The sequence below is a fragment of the Excalfactoria chinensis genome, chromosome 3 (genome assembly GCF_039878825.1).
Source record: "Excalfactoria chinensis isolate bCotChi1 chromosome 3, bCotChi1.hap2, whole genome shotgun sequence".
Classification (NCBI taxonomy): Eukaryota; Metazoa; Chordata; class Aves; order Galliformes; family Phasianidae; genus Excalfactoria; species Excalfactoria chinensis.
The window spans coordinates 21463201-21484031 of record NC_092827.1 but is presented as its reverse complement, the minus strand read 5'-3'; the positions used below and the strand labels follow the sequence as shown (position 1 = coordinate 21484031).

Here is a 20831-nt window from a genome sequence, read left to right as displayed (position 1 = left end):
ACCTGGGAGGCATGCAAATATTTACAACCTCAGGATTTAGTTGTGAGTAGCCCAGCTTCCTGGTATGTGCAGCACAGGACATCCTCTCCTCAGTTTGAGTCACGTGCAAAAACAATCTGCAAACCTGATGTCAACAAATGGGAGCGGAGCAGACAGGAAGCCTTAGCTAGGTCTGTGTTGGCTCTTCGTTTTCCTCCCCTACGTCCACTTCTGCATCTTCACCTTTTGTGTGGTACGGAAGCACTTCAGCTTTGTGTGTACTCTCACTGTGTGAAACATCAGTGACACTGTGGTTTTTGTTACTGTTCCTTAAGAGCACAACTGCTGTAAAGCACAACTTTGTGTAGAGTTGCAGACTGTTTATTGAATCTGCTGCTCCAGAGGTGCTTGATCAAAATTAAGCATTTTGTGAAATACATTTGAGTAACAAACTAAAAAATAAAAGATATTTTAATGGCAGAAAATGGGGATTGCAGTCCCATGAGCCTGGATGTGCTCTGCATTGTGCCAGTGAGCGATCTGGAGACGTGCTGATGAGATGAGGGGGGACTGACTTCATCTGCGGTACCAGAGTTGTTTGCTTCTTAAGTTCTCTCCCTCAGGATTTGGACTCCCCTTTGTGGGCCTGCAAGCCTTGCATTAAAAGTACATTACGAGCTGGTTGTTACTATGACTCTGTTTTATGGCAGCTGTGGTGGGAAAGTAACTGCATTAACAAAACATCGCATGTATCACAAGTACAGCAAATTCTGCTATTTCCATGTTAACGCTGTAGACCTGCGGTAGAACTTTTTAATGGGCAGATTATTAAAACTGCTCTTCTGTAGATTGTCGTTTTAATGAAATGTGGCATTTTAATGATGCATTAAGTGACCAGTAAATGTTCTAAGGAATTGCGTCTTTTTGCCACAGTGGAGCTTAATAACTAGTGAAATGAGCTTGGGTTTTTTGTTTGTTTGAAGCTGTGGAGAGGAAAGGTTAACTTTAAATGTGTGCATAAATATGTGAGGCATACGACATGAAAAGGTTGTGTTTTTGTGGCTTCTGGGAACAGTAAACAAAAGCCTGGAGACCTTGTGTGCTGCTCAGGAGAAGATTGCTTTCTCTTTTTTTTGTCTTAAGCTCCAGGCCAAGGGGGAAATAGGAATCCAGAGACAGCTACTGAACTGGCATTAAGGCAGCTCAAGTAATTGCTCCAAATACTTGTGGTAGTGGTTGCCCAGTGAAGGCGCTGCTAGGGAAGAAAACATCAGTAAGGTTGTCTTCGAGGAAGAGTGGTGGTCTGTGAGTCATCCCAGGCTCTTCTGTGTCTCCTATGACTCATCTGTGTCAGCTTATTAGCCTGGGTGGAGAAGCCCAGGGAAAAGGTGAATGCAGAGGTTGTTCTTCCCCAGGAGGAAAGAGCAAGGCAGACAGCATGCAGACTCACACTCTCCTCTCAAAACCAGCTCCTTTTCAGATAATTCATTCAAAATTATTTCCCTCTGTTGTATAATCTCAGCCTCTTCAGCACCTTATTTCTGAGTTTACCAGTATGCAGGTCTGGATGCTTCTGTGTGTGTTTATGTACAGAAATTCCTTGTGGCAAATACACTGTACATTAAAAGCATCTGTCTAATGCTCTGGAGCGGAGCTTTGGCACTTGAATATCAACCAGACTTTGCTCCTAGTGTACTTAGCATAACAGTGTTACGTTGACTGTGCTGGGTAGGGGACTGATAGTGGAAAATTGGCCCCTGCCAAGGCAAGTGTTTGTACACTGATACTCATTGGACACACATCAATTCAGGTTCTCATTTCTGTGGGCTGCTAGTGAAGCTTTGCTTGACTGGTGTGTCTTAAAACTGAAGTGGTATGCTTTGTGAAGAAAGAATACATGTAATTAATAAAGTACAAGTACATGAACTGTAGCATTCACACACAGTTTTAGGCATGCTTGCCCATTTCCAAAAAGCAATTAGCTTTGGCATTGCTGCTGGGCAAGTCCAGTAGCAGCTACTTGGCTTCTTGTGCAGACAGAGATCTGGCTCCTTCCCAGCTTAGGCTGGTTCACAGTCCTGCCTGCAGTCCTTTTTACAGTGGTGACCTGGAAGAACTTCGAAAAGTCTTAACATTTCTCCAGCTGTAAGAAATAAACCTGACAAATGAGGCAACACTGTTCTAGGAGCTGTTGGCACAGCAAGGTGCCCCAGGCCTAGCACTGCCACCACATGTGGGCTGTCTCACCTGCATTGTGTGCACTTTAGGTGCCACAGTAGAAGAGAACATGAAATGGTTCAACAGTGTTGAAAAGAGGGCTGTGAAGTTAGCAAAGGGTCTGGAGGACAAGATGTATGAGGGGTGCAGAGGCCCCTTAGTGTGTTCAGAGCAGACAGAATGGAGGGGGGGGCATCATGGTGGCTGCATCTCTTCACAGGGATCCAGAGGGGCAGTGCTGAGCTCTGCTCTCTGACAGCGATGGCCATATAGGGTGCAGCATAGAGCTGTCTGGGGAGGGTTGGACTGGGGTAAGGGAATGATTCTGCACTGGAGGACAGTGGGCATGGAACAGGCTGCTGAATTCATGGAGTGTTTACATAGTGCTCTCAGACACAGTTTGAATTTTGCATGGTCCTGTGTGGAGCCGGGAGCTGGATTCAGTGATCCTTGTGGATCCTTTATAACTCGGGATGTTCTGTGATTCTGTTCTGCGATAGGGAAGGTCTCCACTCCAGAATAAACTGCAGGGTGAAACTGGTGTGGACGCATTCTGTAGTTGCAGCATGGGGCAAGTTAGTGGTAGAAGAAAGCTGATAAGGGTTATTTTTTCTTTATGTTGGCTCAAGGGTAGATGTTTTATACTTGAATTAATTTGTTTATTGGCATTGAAATTTATTTACCATTTGAATTGGAGCCTATTTTTAGTTTTGCTGTATGTCTGGTGGGACTTTACCACTTTCACTTCTCTATGTTCCTGGCCAGTTTCTTGTTCTGGTTTCCCAGTTGTCTGTCCACAGCATTTCTGCAAGCTGAGCAGACCCTTCTTGGTCAGAAGGTTTTATGTTTTGGAACTGTATTGTGCACCCCACTGCAGGGAGGAGCCTTTAGTCTTCACTGGTATCCTCCTTATACTGTGCATTCCAGATAGAGAAAAGAGACGTGTTTTGCTTTAGGGAAGGAACATCACTGGAGTGAATGAATCTATAGTGCCTGTCTTTTCGTGCAGCTGCAGAGTGCGCTTCCCTAGCAAACCTACGTAATGCTTCTTAGCTATGTGCTTTAGTGATTTGACCTAGTATGTATTTTTCTGCTTGCTAGGTTGGCTAGTTAAAAGTAGGGAGAAAAGTGAACTGCAAGATTTTGTCCAAATGTAAGTTTGAGGTGAAAAGTCACATAACTGACTTTCAGACTCAAAGCACTTGCAGGCGTGCTGATGCTTTCAGCTTGACCACAACACTCTGAACATTATTTTGGATTAAAAACATGCCAAGTCTGTGAATGAGGAGTTCAGGTTAAATGTAAAAGTGTGTGAACTGTGGATTTGTTTCCCTTTTTTAGCTGTAGGCTAAATCTTTTGATGAGCTTAAATTAAATTCTTTCAGAATGCCCATTCAGTCAGCCTGTCTGTTGGCAAGATATTCTGTGGGCAACTTCTAATTGTTGGCAGCTGTCTGGAATTCTTCTTCCTCATTAATTTTAATGACAGACCTTCTGTGTGGTAAGACAGCTTTGAAGATTTAGTCAGTGTTTCTGGAGGCAAGAGTAGCAATTGTTTCTAAAGCTAGATGTGTCTGTGACTGGGTGTTATAACTTCAATTGAGCACTTCAGTACCTCTGATAGGTCAGGAGTGAAGGTAAGTTGGCTGAGGCTTTTCCAAAGCAGGAGGTGATGTTGGCTGTGGTAGGAACCCAGGAAGTGTGAAAGAAGTCCCTTTGTATGGCCACTAATCATGAGTCAGGTGTCACTAGATAATAAATCAATGCTTGAGTGCATTCCAGTTGGCTGTTGTCTTATCTTGAGTAGATTATTGTGGCAATACACAATACAAAACATGCTGCACTGAGAAACTTTGTGTTGCACAAAACAGAAATCATTATTTATCCTCAGATATCTATCCTCAGGGGATTAAGATTTGATCTTACAAAGTATTGAGAACTCACCTAATTGCTCAATGAATCCCTCCAGCATTTGTGTCTGATCAGATTCTATAGAATTACAGACATGCTCAGATAATTCTGGTTTAGATTTAATTGTAAATCCTGGCAGGGTATTGCGTTTGTTGTCACTGTAGCTAGCAACAACTCTTCAATGAATGCCAAAGTAACCAAAGACTAGGAAGCTCATAAATCCAGTTAGTGTGATGGAAAACACTCCATAGGCTTTCCCGTGCTTTGCCAGACTGTTTTCCCAGATGCATCAGGCCTCCCTGTACAAAAAGAGGTTGCTTCCAGTTTGTACACTGGCACGTCAGAATCAGTGTCCTGTGTGAATCTGAGCTCCTGGCACTGAGGTGGAGTTGTTCAGGAAGTACCTCTGGGTGCCTTTGTAGGCATAGTCAGAAATCATAAGTGAGTGCAAATGCTGGTAAATTCCAGCTGTGGAAGCTGTTTGAACTTATAGCTAGAACTGGATGTTTGCATTAGATTAATTGTGAAGGACTTGGGGCAGAGGTTTGAGAGCCATGGACACAAGGCGTTGTGTATCAGTGCTGGTCAAGCCAGGGCTTTTTAAAGCGGATTAGCCTTGCGATGCATTTCCGTATGCGACTTCTGGTTTTACTTGACAAGTAAAGTATCCCCTTCCAAATAAGTGTCAGGAAATAGAGTTGTGTCAGTAAGTGTTGAAGGGTTATAATGTCAAGGCAGCTGTCAGGGTGCTCTGCTTGGTAGTTCTCTATAAAGGAGAACTTATAGAGTCCATAAAGGAGTTTTGGTAGCAAACATGCATTAAGATTAGAAAGTTTGAAATGAGAGTGTTCCAGTTTTGGCAGCTTTTGGATATCTGTTAGGCAGACCATTTCATTCAGGCCTGGGGCACAGCACTGGAACAGCTTTCTGCAGCAGCTTGTGGGATTGAGGTCTGTATGTGTGTGGCATAGGAGTGGAGAGGGCAGCCAGGAGTAGGGGCAAGCAGAGGTCCTGAAGCACAGTGAGATGAGGTCAGGAAGGCAGGGAGGGAAGAAAGGCTGTGATAGGGAAGCTGAAGCAAGACCCCTGTCCTATGCTAAGAGCTGGAGTGCATTAATAGCAGCCTGATGCTTGTTAAAACTATGGGTTTCCCATAGCGTAAATGAGGCTCTGCTGCCCCAACTCTTAATAACCAGTCACTTGTTAGAACTATAAATGGATGTCCTGTTTGTAGAATGGGTTTTTTTTGTCTTTATCAGCTGCAGAGACTAACCTGTGGGATGGCAGAGAGACACTTGTGGTTAGCAGTTTGCATGAGGTTTTAGCTTTACAAACTCAGAATCTTTCTGTTAAGTGTCTGCAGTCACGAAAAAAAAATAAGTCAAATTTCAAGATACTTCAGTTGCGTATCTAAGATGAAATAAGCATGCAGCCTTTTTCTCCAGCGTTGTTTACCATATTCATAGTTACCACGGGTTTTCTGTTAAGTTCATTCTGACATTTGGCATCCCTTTATACTTGATGCTTGAAATCTTGCACCAGTGAGAGTTTGTGTATGAAGAAAACCGGACCACTAACTGCTTATTTTCTTTTTCTTGTTTACCAGGTGGAGTATATGTTAGTAAAATTTGACCATGAGAATAAGAAAGTCCGCTTAGTGCTGAGTGGCGAAGAAGTTCTTCAAACGCTGCAAGACAAGGGGGAGAAGATAAACCCTAAGTAAGTAGCTGTTTCCTGTTACTTCTTCTTCTTGTGATGCTGTACAGAATTTTGTACAACTGATTTAACTTGGAGTCTGCTTTTTGTAGAACTGTAAGCCACAGGTAGCAACATTTGCAGGTTCCAGTGGGATGCAGGAAGCGAAAAGCCTTGAGTGCATCTGCAGGTTTTCCACGTAGCTTTTATTTTAAACCTTGTAAAAATGAAGGGCGAAATGATGAGCACACAGAAGTTTCAGTTTTAGGTGTTTGTTTTGTCTTGCTCTGGTTTTGTGGTTGTGCGTACAGAGCACTTGCATACCAGAGCTTCCTGCTCAGTGAAGGCACATGTGCTCTCAGTGTGTCCCTGACTGCAGGAGCAGATGAGGTCTGTCAAAGGGAGCTGTCGTCTTTAGAAGCGCTGTCCATTTTTTATAGATTTAGGCAGATAGACATAAGATGGCAGGGCAGTTCTTCCCCATCCTTTTTCAAGCAGAGAAATGAGATCTGAGACAGTGAAGTGTTTTGGCTGAACAGAGCTAGCACTTAGGGGAAGGTAGAAAAACTGCTGTGGTGATGAAAGGTCTTTATGCCCCAGGCCTGTCTGCTTCTTGCTAGGCACATTAGTCTGTGTCATCCAGAAAGCCTTGCCTGTTTTTTCTTCTCAGTACAGGGTCTAGAAAGCCTGCAAGAAGGAATATCTCTGTCTTTAAATCTTTGTGCTTGAAATCACTGCTATGTGAAGGAACAGCAGAGAAATGCTGCTCTGCCTTTGGCCTCCATGGAGGTGAGGTGGTCTGTCAAGAAGGCAAGAAGTTTTTCAGGGTAATAGTTGGTGTCATTAAACTTGATTTCGTTTCCTAACCTGATAAATTCACGGTATCTGACCAGGCTTCCACTAGCAACAGAAAGAAGAAATAGGGTGAAACTTGCCTTGCTTTGTGCTGTGGCAAGTTAAGACCCCAAGAAACAAAAGACTGAGACAGATACTGAAGGAGCTTGCAAGGTGATGTAAGCGACTTCTGCTTGCTGTATTATACAACAAACTTATATAGAAGAAAAACGTGCCTTAATTTCTCTTAACTGTCTCGCAGTGGTGAGAACCATCAGAATGTACATTGTGGTTCTCCATCAATAATCAGCTTTAGGAGATTTTTCTCACAAGTTGCGTTTGTCTGAAACTTGTGCTAATAATCCATCTTCTGTGAAGTTGTAGAAACATTGAAATAATGCTGTTTATGTATTAAAGCCACCCAACACTCTGGCGACCAGAATATGGAAGCTATATGATTGAAGGCACACCTGGGCAACCCTATGGGGGAACCATGTCGGAATTCAACACTGTACAAGACAACATGAGGAAAAGGAGGCAAGAAGCTGCTTCTGTGCTGAAAGAAAACGAGGCTGTTTGCACTGTGACGTCTTTTCCAAGGTGAGATTGCTGTTTCAGAAGTGCATTGCTGTAATTCCTTTTCTCCTTATTCTACTTAAATGCGTTTTCATGGAATCACAGACTGGCCTGGTTTGAAAAGGACCGCAATGATCATCTAGTTTAAAGCCCCCCCTGCTGTGTGCAGGGTTGCCAGCCACTAGATCGGGCTGCCCAGAGCCACATCCTAAACTGTACAATTAAACTGCGCAAAATATGACTCAATTAACAGTCTTGTTTTCTAAAGCTTTTTATTGCCGTGAGTCGGAAATAAATAAACATCTTCTGTATCTTTAGGCTGCTTCTAATTTATGATGATTTTGCAGTAGAGTATCTCATTATTCATAACGTAAATTATTGTATGTAGTGTAGCCTGCAGTATTGAATTGATACGGCAAATCATACACAAAAGGTTTCTCTTTGTTTATTTTCCAAGCTTTGATGTTTATAAAGAGCAGTTTTGTAAAGTGGCTAACCTGGCTGTTCTTTTCATACTACTTATTCACTGAAGCACACACATTCTTCCTCTTATGGCTTTGAATACAATAGGAGAAGGATGTGATTATCGTTACAAAACAAAGATTTAATACTTCTATAATCCCGTATTTGCCAAATCTAGGAAGTGGTGCGCCTCTCCTGAGTTCTCTACATCTTTTCAAAGGGTGGAATTCTTGATTTGTCTTTCACTGTGAGGAGACTCTTGATGAAGTGCGTTCAGAATGTATTTCACTGCCTAGGAGAAACTGTACTTTGTGACCTTCCTTTCAAACACGGTTCTAAGGGAGGATTTAGTATGTTAGTTCTGACCAGCCTGATCAGCCAAAGGAATGAAAATAGTTGTACTTAAAATAGTGGGGTTCATTGGTTGGTGGGACGGTTTTTTTTTTGGTTGTTTTTAGAAGTGAAAAAAGTTGTGCATTAAAATAGAAGCATTTGGGCTTAGCACCTGGTTTCTTGTGCAGTACAGAATGAAATGGCCCTGAATTCTTACTGGGAGTATGAACACTACAGAGTGTTACTTAGCAGCAAGTACCAGGTACCAAAACGCCCTCATGTATTCTACCTGAAGAAAACTCTGTTGACAAAATGCACTTTTTCTATATGAGAACTGTACTAGACTTCTCTATAGTGAAGACAGCTTTTATAGAGTCTGGTTGTAGTTCAGTATGTTACGGAATTGTATTTTGCCCTGCAACATGATGATGTCAGTAAATCTTGTGTATGAAGATTTCAGAACCGGTCTTGCATATAATAGAGAGGGAGGGACTCATCACCTTGTAGATGCAGGTAGTTTTTATGTGACTGCAGAAGCAACGTATTGCTTATGTCTAAGACTTAAGTGAAGGCCAGTAAATAATAAGATGTGCGGTCTACATGGAAAGATTCTTAGCTTCCTCCTTCAGAGTTTGTTCTTCCTAAATTATGTAGTTTCATATTACTGCCTTATGCTATCTTGCCATTCCAGGTCTCTATTTGTTTAACTGTAATCCTGCTAACTTTAGAGATTATTTTCCTGTTGTCATTGTAACCTCTACAGTAGCATATAAATATATCTGCTGATGTGCATATAGCATAGTAAAAACCTGTGCATCTGAAAAGAAAGAAAATGTTAGAGGGCAGACCAAGAGTAGGCTTGTGCAGATTAATTCAGTTAAAATAAATTGCTTAAATGCTAAAACAACAGCAACAACGACAGCACTAACTTAGAAGTTAACTGGCTGTCCCAATGTTTAAATATGTGAGCCCTTGTTGCTGGAGCAGAAAACTGTTTTCTTTCTGGACTGGAGTGATGCAATTGCATTGTTCTTTCTGATTCGTCATGTAAGTGAGAAAGTTGGACTTAAATATCTTGGGAGAACTTGTATACTTAAACCAAGAAGAAGAAAGCAGTAGTAAAATATGTGTTGATCATAAGTAATTTTATACAGGAACATGAACATCCTTAGTGGTATTTTGAGTAGTTGATTGTAACTATTTTTATATAGCCAAATATTGGAGTCTTTTTGGGTAATATCGGCTTTATCTTATTTACTGTGCAGTATGGGGGAATTAATTGTATGCAGCTTTACTTTATTTGACTCAGCTGTACTGAAAAGCTGCTTATTCTTGTTTCAGGTGGTTTTTAAACTTGCAAGTAGGGCTCTAAAGCAGAAGACTTCATTTTGATCATTTTGATTTTGATCTTCTCTCAGCATTTTATGCCTTATAGGTGTATCTTTTCACTGCTTACTTTTCTTTCTCCCTTTTAGAGGACTCTTCAAAGTTCCAAAATCACAAATTGCTGTGACAAGTATTTAAAAACGTCTTTTTATTCCTTTGTATACCAGAATCCTTATCTTAGGTCATCTGACACTTTGAAAATCAGTCCGTTTTCTTAACAACTTGGACTCTCATTGTTTTATTGCATAGGTTAGGGTGTCCTGGATTTACGCTGCCGGAATATAAGCCAACGCCAGTAGAAGGAGGAGCTTCAAAATCCCTCTTCTTTCCAGATGAAGCCATCAATAAACATCCTAGATTTAGGTAAGAGTATTTGGAGGGTGTGAATGGGAAGCCAGATGTTTTTCTTTGCTGAATTATTCCAGGCATACCTTCAAAAGAAAACTACATGGCTGCGTGTGTCTCAGGGTCTTGGACAGAGATGGTTGTGATGCCATGTCTTTTGTCAGTGACTTAAAGTAAACTGTTAAGCTCAAGGAGTTTTGTATAGTAGTTTCATGGAATTATCAGACAAACGGTGTTGATTTTGCTCCTGCAAAATTGTTTCCAGTTAGAAATCCTGTGGTTAACCACTACGCTCACTGTTAATCCAGATCTTATTCAGGTATGTTGCAGTGCATTTTATTTCATCAGTATCACAGTGTTCTGAACTTAGCCAGGTTCATCCAAAGCGGAGCAGAGCGTCAGACAGCTTGTGTGGCCAAGGAAGGGGTTTGATTATAGGGTGGGACACAGGAGAATCAAATCGTGTCACTTAAAAACAATGTAGTGCCTTTTCACTCACCCTTGTTTTCTTCAGATTGGTAGCCTATTACTTCTGCTCATCAAGTCCCTCAAAATAGGACTGACTTCAGTGATGAAAAATTCCATTTGGGGTCTGTTACAGTCTGTTGTAAACCAGGGAAAGAAAGATCTCAGAGGAAAAGCTCAAAACAAACAGGAAACTTATATTCTGAAATCTTGAGTGTTAATGAGAAATTAACTGTGAAACTATATATTCTTCTTCTAGTACTCTGACCAGAAACATTCGGCACCGCAGAGGGGAAAAGGTTGTCATAAATGTACCAAGTGAGTCGATCCAATATATAATTTCTTTTTCAAATTAAATACTTGGTCTGTTACTCCACGTTACTGAATATCTGTGTTCTCCACACAGTCTTTAAAGATAAGAATACACCATCACCATTTATAGAAACATTTCCTGATGATGATGGAGAAGCAGCAAAAGCAGCAAAGCCAGACTTCATATATATGGATGCTATGGGGTTTGGAATGGGCAACTGCTGTCTTCAGGTAATTTTCATCTACTTTTGAGATGTAACTGAATGTCATTGTCCCTGTTCCTTTGTATTTTTTTTTTAAGTTACCTTATGTTTCATTGCAGTAGCTTAGTGTAGTTGATGCATTTTCAGCGGGGCAAAAAGGGAAGTAAGACAAGAGATATATGTGTGACAGGGCTGGGTTTGTTTGATCCGGGTTTGTTTTCCTGCACTATGTTTCATTTTCTGCAAATATCCAGTGGTAATTTGATGTTTTCCAGAAAGGGTTTGCTTGATCTGCCCACATCCCATTCAAGGACCTTCTCCTGAAACACCAGTGTTTTTAAAGTCTGAAAGGTCTTCTGTTATCTTCTTTCTTCAGGCATATCCAAACTGTGTGGTAGAAATGCAGGCTGAACTGCCTAGTAGAAATGGCTCATCTTTTTGGTTATTTACCTTGTATTTGCTCTCTTCCCAACTGTTAGAAGAGTACAAACAAAGAGTGACAAGAGGTTATTAGAACACCTTTAAGAAATGAATAGCTCTCTCCTGTATATGTTTCTTTACAAACAGTGTTAACATCTGCATACAAATTTCCTCATTTGTGCATTTATGTATTTTTAACTACCTATCAAGAAGCTACCTTCTCATTGCTGCTACCACGAACCTACCAAATCCCTGTGGGTAGCTGCCTCCTGTTAACTGCTTAATGAGAGACATTCTGCTTCTTTTATTTCCCCTGTTAACGGGTTCCCTCTTTTTACTGTTTTTATTCGTTTGCTGGACTCACAGTATCCAGTTAAAATCCAAGTGTCATTTTCTTAGTGCTTTCATTCTTTCAGTCTGGGTGTTTTTGTTGTTTGTTTGTTTGCTTTGATGTTTCTCTTTCACAGTAGCCCAGTGGGGATGATGTCTCAGATAGCAACGATGTATTTGACTGTTAAAATCTGCCTGTTGCCAGCACTGGCAGCTTGTAAGCAGGGTGAGGAAGAGGGTTGTGTTCAGTCTCAGGGGGATTAAAGGAAATTCTCCAGGCTCCTGTTGTTTCACCGTGCTGGCAGAAATAACCACATTCAAAACGCTTTTGTTTGAGACTAAGAAAGTTAAAAGAATGAACAGATAAAGTGTTTTGGACAACATCTAAGTACGATCACTTGTTGCTATAGGTAAACTAGGGAGAATATGATGAAATATTGAAGTGTGTGTAAAGTAAACACATACAATATTATATTCAGCCTGTTTTGTACCAGCTCTTTTTATGTTGCAAGAGCAACAAAGAAATCCGGCCTTCACTTTTACTTTTCACTGTTTGAACTTTAAGAAAAATGTTAATCTCTGTTTATAGAACACAGTTTTGCTTTTTACCAAGCTCATAATCAGTGATTAAATTCTGTACTCATGTTATTGTCAAAAGGAAAATGAAAACAAGGTTGTCGGGTGCTGTAAGCAGCTGCTTATGTGTTAACTGTTAATTCCTTATAACCAAGTAGACAGAAATGTGCTCCCTGCCTGTTGTCTGTAGTTTGTAGTGTAGACTTTTTGTCTTTTTCTCACTACACATGTAGAATACGACTTGCTTTGAGATATTTTGGGAGTCAGAAATAGTGTCCCGATCAGCTCAGTTAGGATCATTTGCATTGGCACTGTCCCCTGCAAGCAGCAAGGCATAGTGTTGTGCTCCTGCCCTTGTTCAGACTTCATGCACCAAGCCTATGAGGTTTTGGATGATTTTTGTTTAGCTTTGGGGTTTCTTTTTGTTTTGTTTTGTTAGGATTTTTCTGAGACTTGCTCACAGGTGGGGAGGGCTTCACTGACAGGTTAAGAATCTATGTCTTTTGTGTGTGTTTTTAATCATGGTCTGTGGACAAGGATAATAGTATTCAGCTGGTGTTACTCAGGCCAGTATGCAGTGACGGTGATTCAGAGTTGAAGCAGGTTGCATAATGTCATGGTAGGATCCATTCCAACCTAAACTACTCTGTGATTTATATATGGATGTGTAAACTCAGAAGAAGGGAGCAGAGGCTTTCAATCTGTTTGTCATCTTTTAACAGTATTGAGCTGACTGGGCCCTCCCTGTTTTTCAAGTGCATGAAGGGGTGATTTGAGAACTCTGGGGAGTAAAATCTACTGAAGTTCATCCTGTGTTTGATGCTGCAAGGAAATTATAGTTTCTGAGGACTTGTGTGGTACAGCTTCCACATCAGTAATAGTAAATAATATCGCATTTGGTTGTGTCCTGGCCTCCAGTTCAGGCAGAACTGGTTTGTTTGGTGGTTTTTTTTTAGGAAAAAGTTATAGTAAATCAAAACAGTTTATTTTTTTTCCCAGATGCAGGATCAAAGGAAAACATACTGAAAGCAATTCTTTAAAACTGGTATTGAAACAGGATTAGCTGTCACATAAAGCAACATTTACATCTACCTCTGACTGTTGTTTTGAGTGAGTAGGTTCCTGGTGTGGTTCCTGAATGAACATTATCAACCCACGTGTGTTGTAGATGTTAATTCAGTCTTCTTTGGTTCTTGCAACTGTTTGTGTATCTGGCTTCAAAGCTGAAGTTGTTGTCATCTGAACTGTTCTAATACAGGTGGAGAGAGTGGGGAAGGAAGCTTATAATACAAATGCTGCTGATAGATAAGGCAAAAGCTTGTCCAGGTATCTTGAAAGAAAAAAACACATAAATTTCTGATATTAAGATTGAATTTCTGATATTAAGATTCTTATACAGTATCATAGGCTCTGATTCCAGGAAGACTATGCTTGCACTAAGGTTATGGAAACTGTAATAGCAACTGTCCTTCCTCCATCAGGTAACATTCCAGGCTTGCAGCATTTCTGAAGCAAGATATCTCTATGATCAACTAGCCACAATCTGCCCCATTGTGGTGAGTAATGCACTTCTGTCACATCACATCCTCACTGTGTGAAAGCCACCGCACGTGAAAAATAAAATCTGAATTAAGACCTTAAATGCTAGCTACAAATTTAATATTCTGAGTAAAATGTTGATTTCTCTTCCTATGCTATCACATTAACAGTGTCATTTGTTTAATGTCCAAATATGTTCAATGTATTTGAGCTGTCACTTTGAACTGTGTGTTATAATCTTGAACAAGAAGCATGTGATACCACAGAGCTTATGTCACTAACTTTACCCTGCTAAACACATGAAAAATGCTTCTGCTGAATACTTCATTTGGGGAAGCTTCTCATGGAAAATAGCTGAAGTGGCTCCTTAGGCAATTCTTAAATGTTTGCCTTTGGTCTGTTTCACTTATATCTGTCCCTTCATAAGTGTATGGGAACAAGTATTACAAGTATGATGATAAAATAAATATTGGTCTGTTTTGGTTGGTGAACAGCTCCTACTCTGAGTGAGATGTATTGCAGCTTTACTGCTGTAGTGCCTGCCAAACAAGAATAAAAAGATTGCTGGCTGAACTCAATGAGTGTGGAAGCACCATGCTGGCTGATCTTGTTACGAAATTTCTTCTACTTCATCAACTTTCTGTTCCTTAAGTACTGAGGTAATAAGTAAGGAGAGCAGCAGGTGCCGCTTCAGAAATGCTGACATTTAATCCAGGCATTTTATGGGGATAGGAGTTGAGGGACTTTGTGGTATTGGGCTTTGTCTGCATGCTAAACTGAAATGTATACTTCAAGTATTTATGGACCAGCAGGCGTCCCTTTCCTGTGGGATTAAGGCACTGTTTTTGGTTCCTTGGCTTGTACTTCTGTTTTCAGGTCAGGCTGTTTTCTTTTAGATGGCCTTGAGCGCTGCATCTCCGTTCTACAGAGGCTATGTGTCTGATATTGATTGTCGCTGGGGAGTAATATCTGCATCTGTAGATGATCGAACGCGAGAAGAGAGGGGCCTAGAGGTAAGTGACATGGGTAGTAGGCATCTGCTTTTCTTCAGAGAAAAACACTAAACTTCCTTTAATACCAAATTCTGCTTGTGGTCATCAGAGTCCCTGTTGGGGGAATTTGGCAGTTGTGGTAAATGCAGAAGAGATTGTGTAAGCAGTCATGTTGGTTGTAAAGCTTACAGAAGCAAATGCCTTTTCAGTTAGGTATGGAATTTCAGTTAAACTCCTCTTTTACTCCTCCACAGCTTGCTAAAATTGTCTGTGTTTAAATTCTCCGTTCTGTGCTTAGGCCTAAAAGGCAGAAATTGGTTTGAGTTAAATAGCAGGTGGTGCTGTGTAATCCAGTAGTGTAAACTAGAGCTACGTGAAATGATCAATTGTCAGAACTTCAGGAATTTCTGTAAGCATGAATTGGCATCGAAGGCACACAGTGTAACAACAAGAAAAAAGTCTACTTGAAATACTTCTTTCTTGAGCTACCCAGTTTAAGACCATCTCTGCAATATGTGTGTAATAAACTGCATCAATATGTGTTGAAATAGGTGTAATAATGCTTTCCAGATAGTCGGGGTAATGTTGATTACATCAGGAAAATGTTTCCATTTAAGATTTATGCTTTGAATAATTTTAATTGAGGCTTGTAGGGTTTTGTTTTTTTTTAAACAGCATAATAATTCTGACATAAGTGTCATTAGTGATCAAATCCTGGGTAACATTGTTAACAAGCTGTTAAAATATTGTATTCTTAAATTATATAGCCACTGAAGAACAACCATTATAGAATCAGTAAATCCAGATATGATTCCATAGACAGTTATCTATCTGAATGTGGTGAGAAATACAATGACATTGATTTGACAATAGACAAAGATATCTACGAGCACCTAATAAAGGAAGGTAAGTGTTTGCTTCATTATGAGCAGGTTTAGAATTGTGCTTGCAGTGTGTGGGGAGATTTTAGTTTTTCTTTCAATCGTTGTGATTCCCTGAGAGTGACTCCTTTTCAGAAAGTATCTATGCACTGTGATCTTCAGATTTAAAAACATTATATATAGATAGATATATTTCTGCTAGAAACTGTCCCTAATTCCAGCATGAGGAGCTTAGTGAATCATGTACTAATCTTTTACTTTGGTGGAGAGACAGAACTGCTTTAGGAAACGTGGCACAGAGGCACGTCAGAAAACAGAATGGCAGCCACACCAATATCCAACTGCCACTTCCAAAGAAGATCTTGTTCTTTTCTTCTCTTTAATCGTTTCCTTCCTTCCCAAAATCATTGCTTTGACTTTAACAGGATGTGGTGGGTTGAGGTAGTGTTACAGAGGTGGATTATTTCACTTTAGGTTCTTGTAAAAGAAATGGTTTCTCAAAGCCTCCTTTGCTGCATTTGAATTGTTTCTCTGCATTTTCTTTTTGTAGGTATTGACCACCTTTTGGCACAGCATATCGCACACTTGTTTATTCGAGACCCATTGACTTTGTTTGAGGAGAAAATACATCTAGATGATGCAAATGAATCCGACCATTTTGAGGTTGTGTCTGACATAGAGGAATTTAATAAATACATATGTAAAATGTCTCTTTTTTTATAGTACTGCTTAGTCCGAGGATGATTATATTGGCTAAGAATATTCTTTTTCCTTAATTTTCCATTTCAGGTAGTTCTTTAGCATGTGACTTTGTAGTTATAAGCACATATTTCTGTTTAATCATTTACTTAGAAGAAGATGGTACCTTATATTTTAAACGCAACAAAATTAAAAGGGCACAAACCAGTTAGTTATGTAATTGATATGGGGAACTGCCTTTTTTGTATGACTTCCTGAAAGCTCATTTGCATGACGTCTCTAATGCATGTATCTCTTACACAAACTCCTGGATATCTGTATAACATAGCTATTATTGTGTAATCACAGTATGGTATTTTTATGTGCTTTTACATTTGTATCTTTGAGTCCCTTAGGAAAAGACCTGTTTAATCTCAGCCCAGAAAGCATAGCATAGTTGCTTGAGGATGAGTAGTTACATTATGCTTTTAGAAAGTCCTCAGTCAATTTGGAACTATTTCGCTGTTAATTTGAACTGGAGTTATTTAGTTTGGGGAGTTATTAAGATGGTTCATTTTGCTTTAATTATCTTATATAATGATGCATATCTTAACTGTAACAGATAATTTCTTGTGCTTTGCAGAACATCCAGTCTACAAACTGGCAGACAATGAGATTTAAACCACCCCCTCCAAATTCAGATATAGGATGGAGAGTGGAATTCAGGCCTATGGAGGTAAGGAGGGAGTCAACTTGCACAAAAGCCCATTTGCTTTTAAGTGGAAAAGTACTAGACACGCTGCCATTCAGCATCAGACCCTTTTTACTTGTGTTTTCTTCCCTCTGAGTTGCTGGATGCAAATGAAGTGGACAGCAGTGTTTAATCAGACATGAACTGTGGAATGTAACTGACAGGGGAATCCACTGTGGCACAGCAAAGCATGCTAATAGATTTGGGGTAATGGGGAAAGGAATATTAGGCTTGTACTAAAACTTCTGCAAACAAAGCCTCATTTAGTTTCCAGAGACCTTACTTCTCCAGTACTTTTATTGGTACTGAACAATTCCGCTGTCACTGTTCTGTGTTTCATAAGTGTTTTTATTTTATTGCTGAGTTGAGTCCCTTAAGTAGGAATTTAAAAGCTATTATGCATTTCTAATTACACAGAGCCTAAAGATAGAGGTTACTAGGTAGCTTTTTGAAACACAACTGCACTTTGACATTGGTTTAAAGGGTTGAACTTGAAGTGTCCGCTGTGTTGTGCACTTGAAGACACAATCATTCCAGCACATACGTCACTGTCTCTGCTAGTAGAATGTGTATGATTACACATATCAGTGTGAATTGTTGGAGTCAAACCACTCTGAACTCTCTCAGGTAGTCATCTGTTTCTATGGGCATGTTCCTGCTAGTGTAATTCCATCTCTAACTCTTTCATGTCTAGGTCCAGTTAACAGACTTTGAAAACTCTGCATATGTTGTGTTTGTGGTACTGCTAACTCGAGTGATTCTATCGTACAAACTGGATTTTCTCATTCCTTTGTCCAAGGTAGGTGTGAAAGATGGGACTTAATGGAGCTAATTGCAAAATATTTGCATCACATTTAACTTTTATCCTCTGCAATCTAGGAATTACTGAGTGTGTGCTTACTGGGCAGTCGTTTCTGTCTCTCAGTCAGTTTTCATTTGGACCAGTAATTTGCTTCAACTTAAGCTCTGCAATTGCAAATATTTTACTGCCATCTAATGGAGTTAAGCTTGCAGGGGTGTTTGTTGTTAGCTGCCTCTCGATGTTTCATGACTCCCTTAAGAGTGGTGGATGGGCCCTTATATAGAAACTGTTTACAGAATGCCTTTATTTCTATAGTTTATTTCTTGTAAAAGAGCAGGTGAATTTAGCTTTCTGCTTTTAGCAATAAGAATACAGGCATGCCTTACCTGTGTTCCTATTACACAAAGCCAAAATGGAGTATCTATGAAAGATGCTTTGACACAGATGTCAGAATAAAGCTGTTCTCAGGATCCCAAACCTAACTCTTCTACACGTCTGATTTCACAGAATCACAGAATCATTTTCTCCACTTAGTCCCCTTCAATTTCTACATGTTAAAATCCAGACTCGATGTTGTATTTATTCTCACAGCACATATTTAAAGTCATTTTTACCATTCAATTCCAGTGGCCAGTTCCTTTAAATCTCCACATAAATTTATCCTGCATTCATAGAAATAAGCTTTAGGTATTTATTCTAGGGCAAAGTCTGAAAAAAAGAGGAAGGAACAAGTGGCAACTGTAATAAAGCTACAGGAAACAGCTCTGTGAATACGTCATGTTTTTAATAAATGCATCAAGCCATTGCCTTCATTTCAGTTGCGTGTTCCTTCTGCAGTCCTGCTGCCGTATCCCAGTGAGCAGCGGCCATGTGATATCATAGTTTTCCTTTTTGGTTGTTGTGTGGCTTCCTGCTTGTTCAGTGAGCACCAAGCAAAATGCTTCCCTGAAGGCCTGCATGCTCGTGGCGTAGGAATTCCTGTGGTGCCCAATGATGTCAAGCAACTACAGAAATGCTGATAAATGGCAGTCACAAAAATGTTTTGAGACTCAAAAAGGGCAAGTTTCTGCTGTTTTACAGGGAAAATAGACTGTGGGTTTCAAATAAACTTACTGAGGTATTTGTTTAAATGTGGTTATAGTGTGTATCTTGTGTTCTTTGTTGTTCATGTTTGGAGGAGAAGGACAAGCTGAGGTACCTAACCAGGGTACCTCACCCTTAGCTTAACGGAATTGTCCAACAATATTATGGGTAACCTTAAAGAAGATCCTGAAGGTTTTTGGCAGACTGTATAGTGGAAAGCACTGCCAGTGCTGTGTGCAGCACTGCCATTGGGTCCTGATGCTTTTCTTAACATGTTTAATTAAAATGGAGAAATATACTGAAGTTGTAAACTTAATGGTAGTTGTACCGTACAGGTGGTGTGATATAATATGAAATCAAACCAAACAGACAAAGAGAAATTCTCTAACTTATGTCAGGGAATTCAGATTCCAGAAAGAATACAGCGCATAGTGACACTGTTATGTGGAATGGCTCAGAAGCACAAGAAATGTATTGAATACTTGTTAAAACTGAAACAGAGTTTGGGTGCAGAAAGAATATAGAGGAGTTTTTCAACTGATGAGACTCCAAACTAACGGGGGGGTGGTTTGGAGAGTCCTTGCTTTCTGAGCTGCCATTGATCTCTGCAAATACTTGTTTTGCCAGGTGGATGAAAATATGAAGATGGCCCAGAAAAGAGACGCTGTTCGGCAGGGGATGTTTTACTTCAGAAAGGATATTTGTAAAGGTATCCCAGCAAGCAATCTAACAATGTGACTATCAGTAATTACTACATTTCTCCTGACTTTCTTCTTTCTCTTTGTCTCTCATGAAGGTGGAAATGTGGTTGTGGATGGATGTGGCTCAGCACAAAACGGGACAGGCACAGACACAGAAGAGTACACCTTAATGAGCATCGATACAATTATAAACGGGAAGGTCATAGCCTCTTTACCTGGAACACACCACCTTCCCCTCTGCTCCATCCTCCCAGAATTGGCTAAGCATCTTTCATGCTGACTGTCTTCTCTCACGCAGGAAGGAGTCTTTCCTGGTTTGATCCCCATTTTGAATTCTTACCTTGAAAACATGGAGGTGGATGTGGACACAAGGTGCACCATCCTGAACTACCTGAAGTTAATAAAAAAGAGAGCATCTGGTATGTTTGACACTTCCGGGCACTGATTTTCCTGCCGTTTTTCTACTTCCAAAGTAAAAAGGATGTTCTGTAGTCATCAGTTGGGTAGAACTAGTGGCAACTGTGGCTTTCTGGTTGAGTGTTAAATCTTAGGAGCAGAGGACTGACATGTGTCCTTTGGCTTAAATCAGGTCATGTTTAATTCGGATCATAAATGTTTCATGATCCATTTTTGAACTTAATTTAGGAGTAACTGGTACAGTACTCCCAAGCTGAAGTTTCTGAGATATTTTTTCAGCACTTCTGCCAATGTGTGGTGTATGTTTCTACATAAACTAATCCCCTCTCCTTTAGTTTTACAAGTATGTGGGGCTGGGTCTGATAGCCTGGCTGTGGATGTGGCTCTAAAGTGTGATGGCATTAAGTTAGGTTAAGCTCTGATATGCAGGAGCGTGGGGACTTGTCTTTAGTTCACTGATAAGAAGGCTCTTCTGTAAGTAGCAAAGCTCCTTCAAGTCAAAGCAAACCTGGTTCTTCCCATCTTTTTCATGATGTGGTGCCTTCTAAGATAGGTGGTATAATGACTTCTTACTGTCCTTCTTAAAATGCAGCAGTGTACTGAGTAGAAGATGCAGACCAAAGACTTTAATTCAGAACTGGGCTTAATGGTCAGTAGCAGCTTTATACTGATTCTTCTTGTGCCTGCCATATTCAGTTTAGCTGGACAGTTAATTTCAGTCATCAAATGGCTTGGGCTAGAAAGGAACCCAAGGATCAAGTCCCAAGCCCCCTGCCACGGGTAGGGGCACCAAGCTCCAGATCTGGTACTAGGCCAGGTTGTCCAGGACCACCGTCCTAGGAGTCAAAACAGAAATTGTATTTGTTTATGATATATTCTTTGGTTTTAAATTAGTGTTGCATTCCTTTTTAATTCCTGAAGATTGCTATAGAACCTTCTAGAT

At 40.2% G+C, this 20831-nt stretch overlaps 1 protein-coding gene across 1 annotated transcript in view; it reads left to right on the top strand.

Annotated features, from left to right (window-relative positions):
- The window catches only part of GCLC (glutamate-cysteine ligase catalytic subunit), a 31428-nt gene that overhangs the window by 7125 nt on the left and 3472 nt on the right, over positions 1–20831 (top strand). The window contains exons 2-15 of the mRNA XM_072331358.1: positions 5714–5826; positions 7054–7236; positions 9643–9756; positions 10463–10521; positions 10610–10746; positions 13526–13600; positions 14480–14596; positions 15343–15481; positions 16007–16119; positions 16778–16870; positions 17580–17684; positions 19398–19479; positions 19567–19670; positions 19770–19890. Coding sequence (XP_072187459.1) covers positions 5714–5826; positions 7054–7236; positions 9643–9756; positions 10463–10521; positions 10610–10746; positions 13526–13600; positions 14480–14596; positions 15343–15481; positions 16007–16119; positions 16778–16870; positions 17580–17684; positions 19398–19479; positions 19567–19670; positions 19770–19890 — 1555 coding nt within the window. The remainder of the gene's footprint in view (positions 1–5713; positions 5827–7053; positions 7237–9642; positions 9757–10462; positions 10522–10609; positions 10747–13525; positions 13601–14479; positions 14597–15342; positions 15482–16006; positions 16120–16777; positions 16871–17579; positions 17685–19397; positions 19480–19566; positions 19671–19769; positions 19891–20831) is intronic.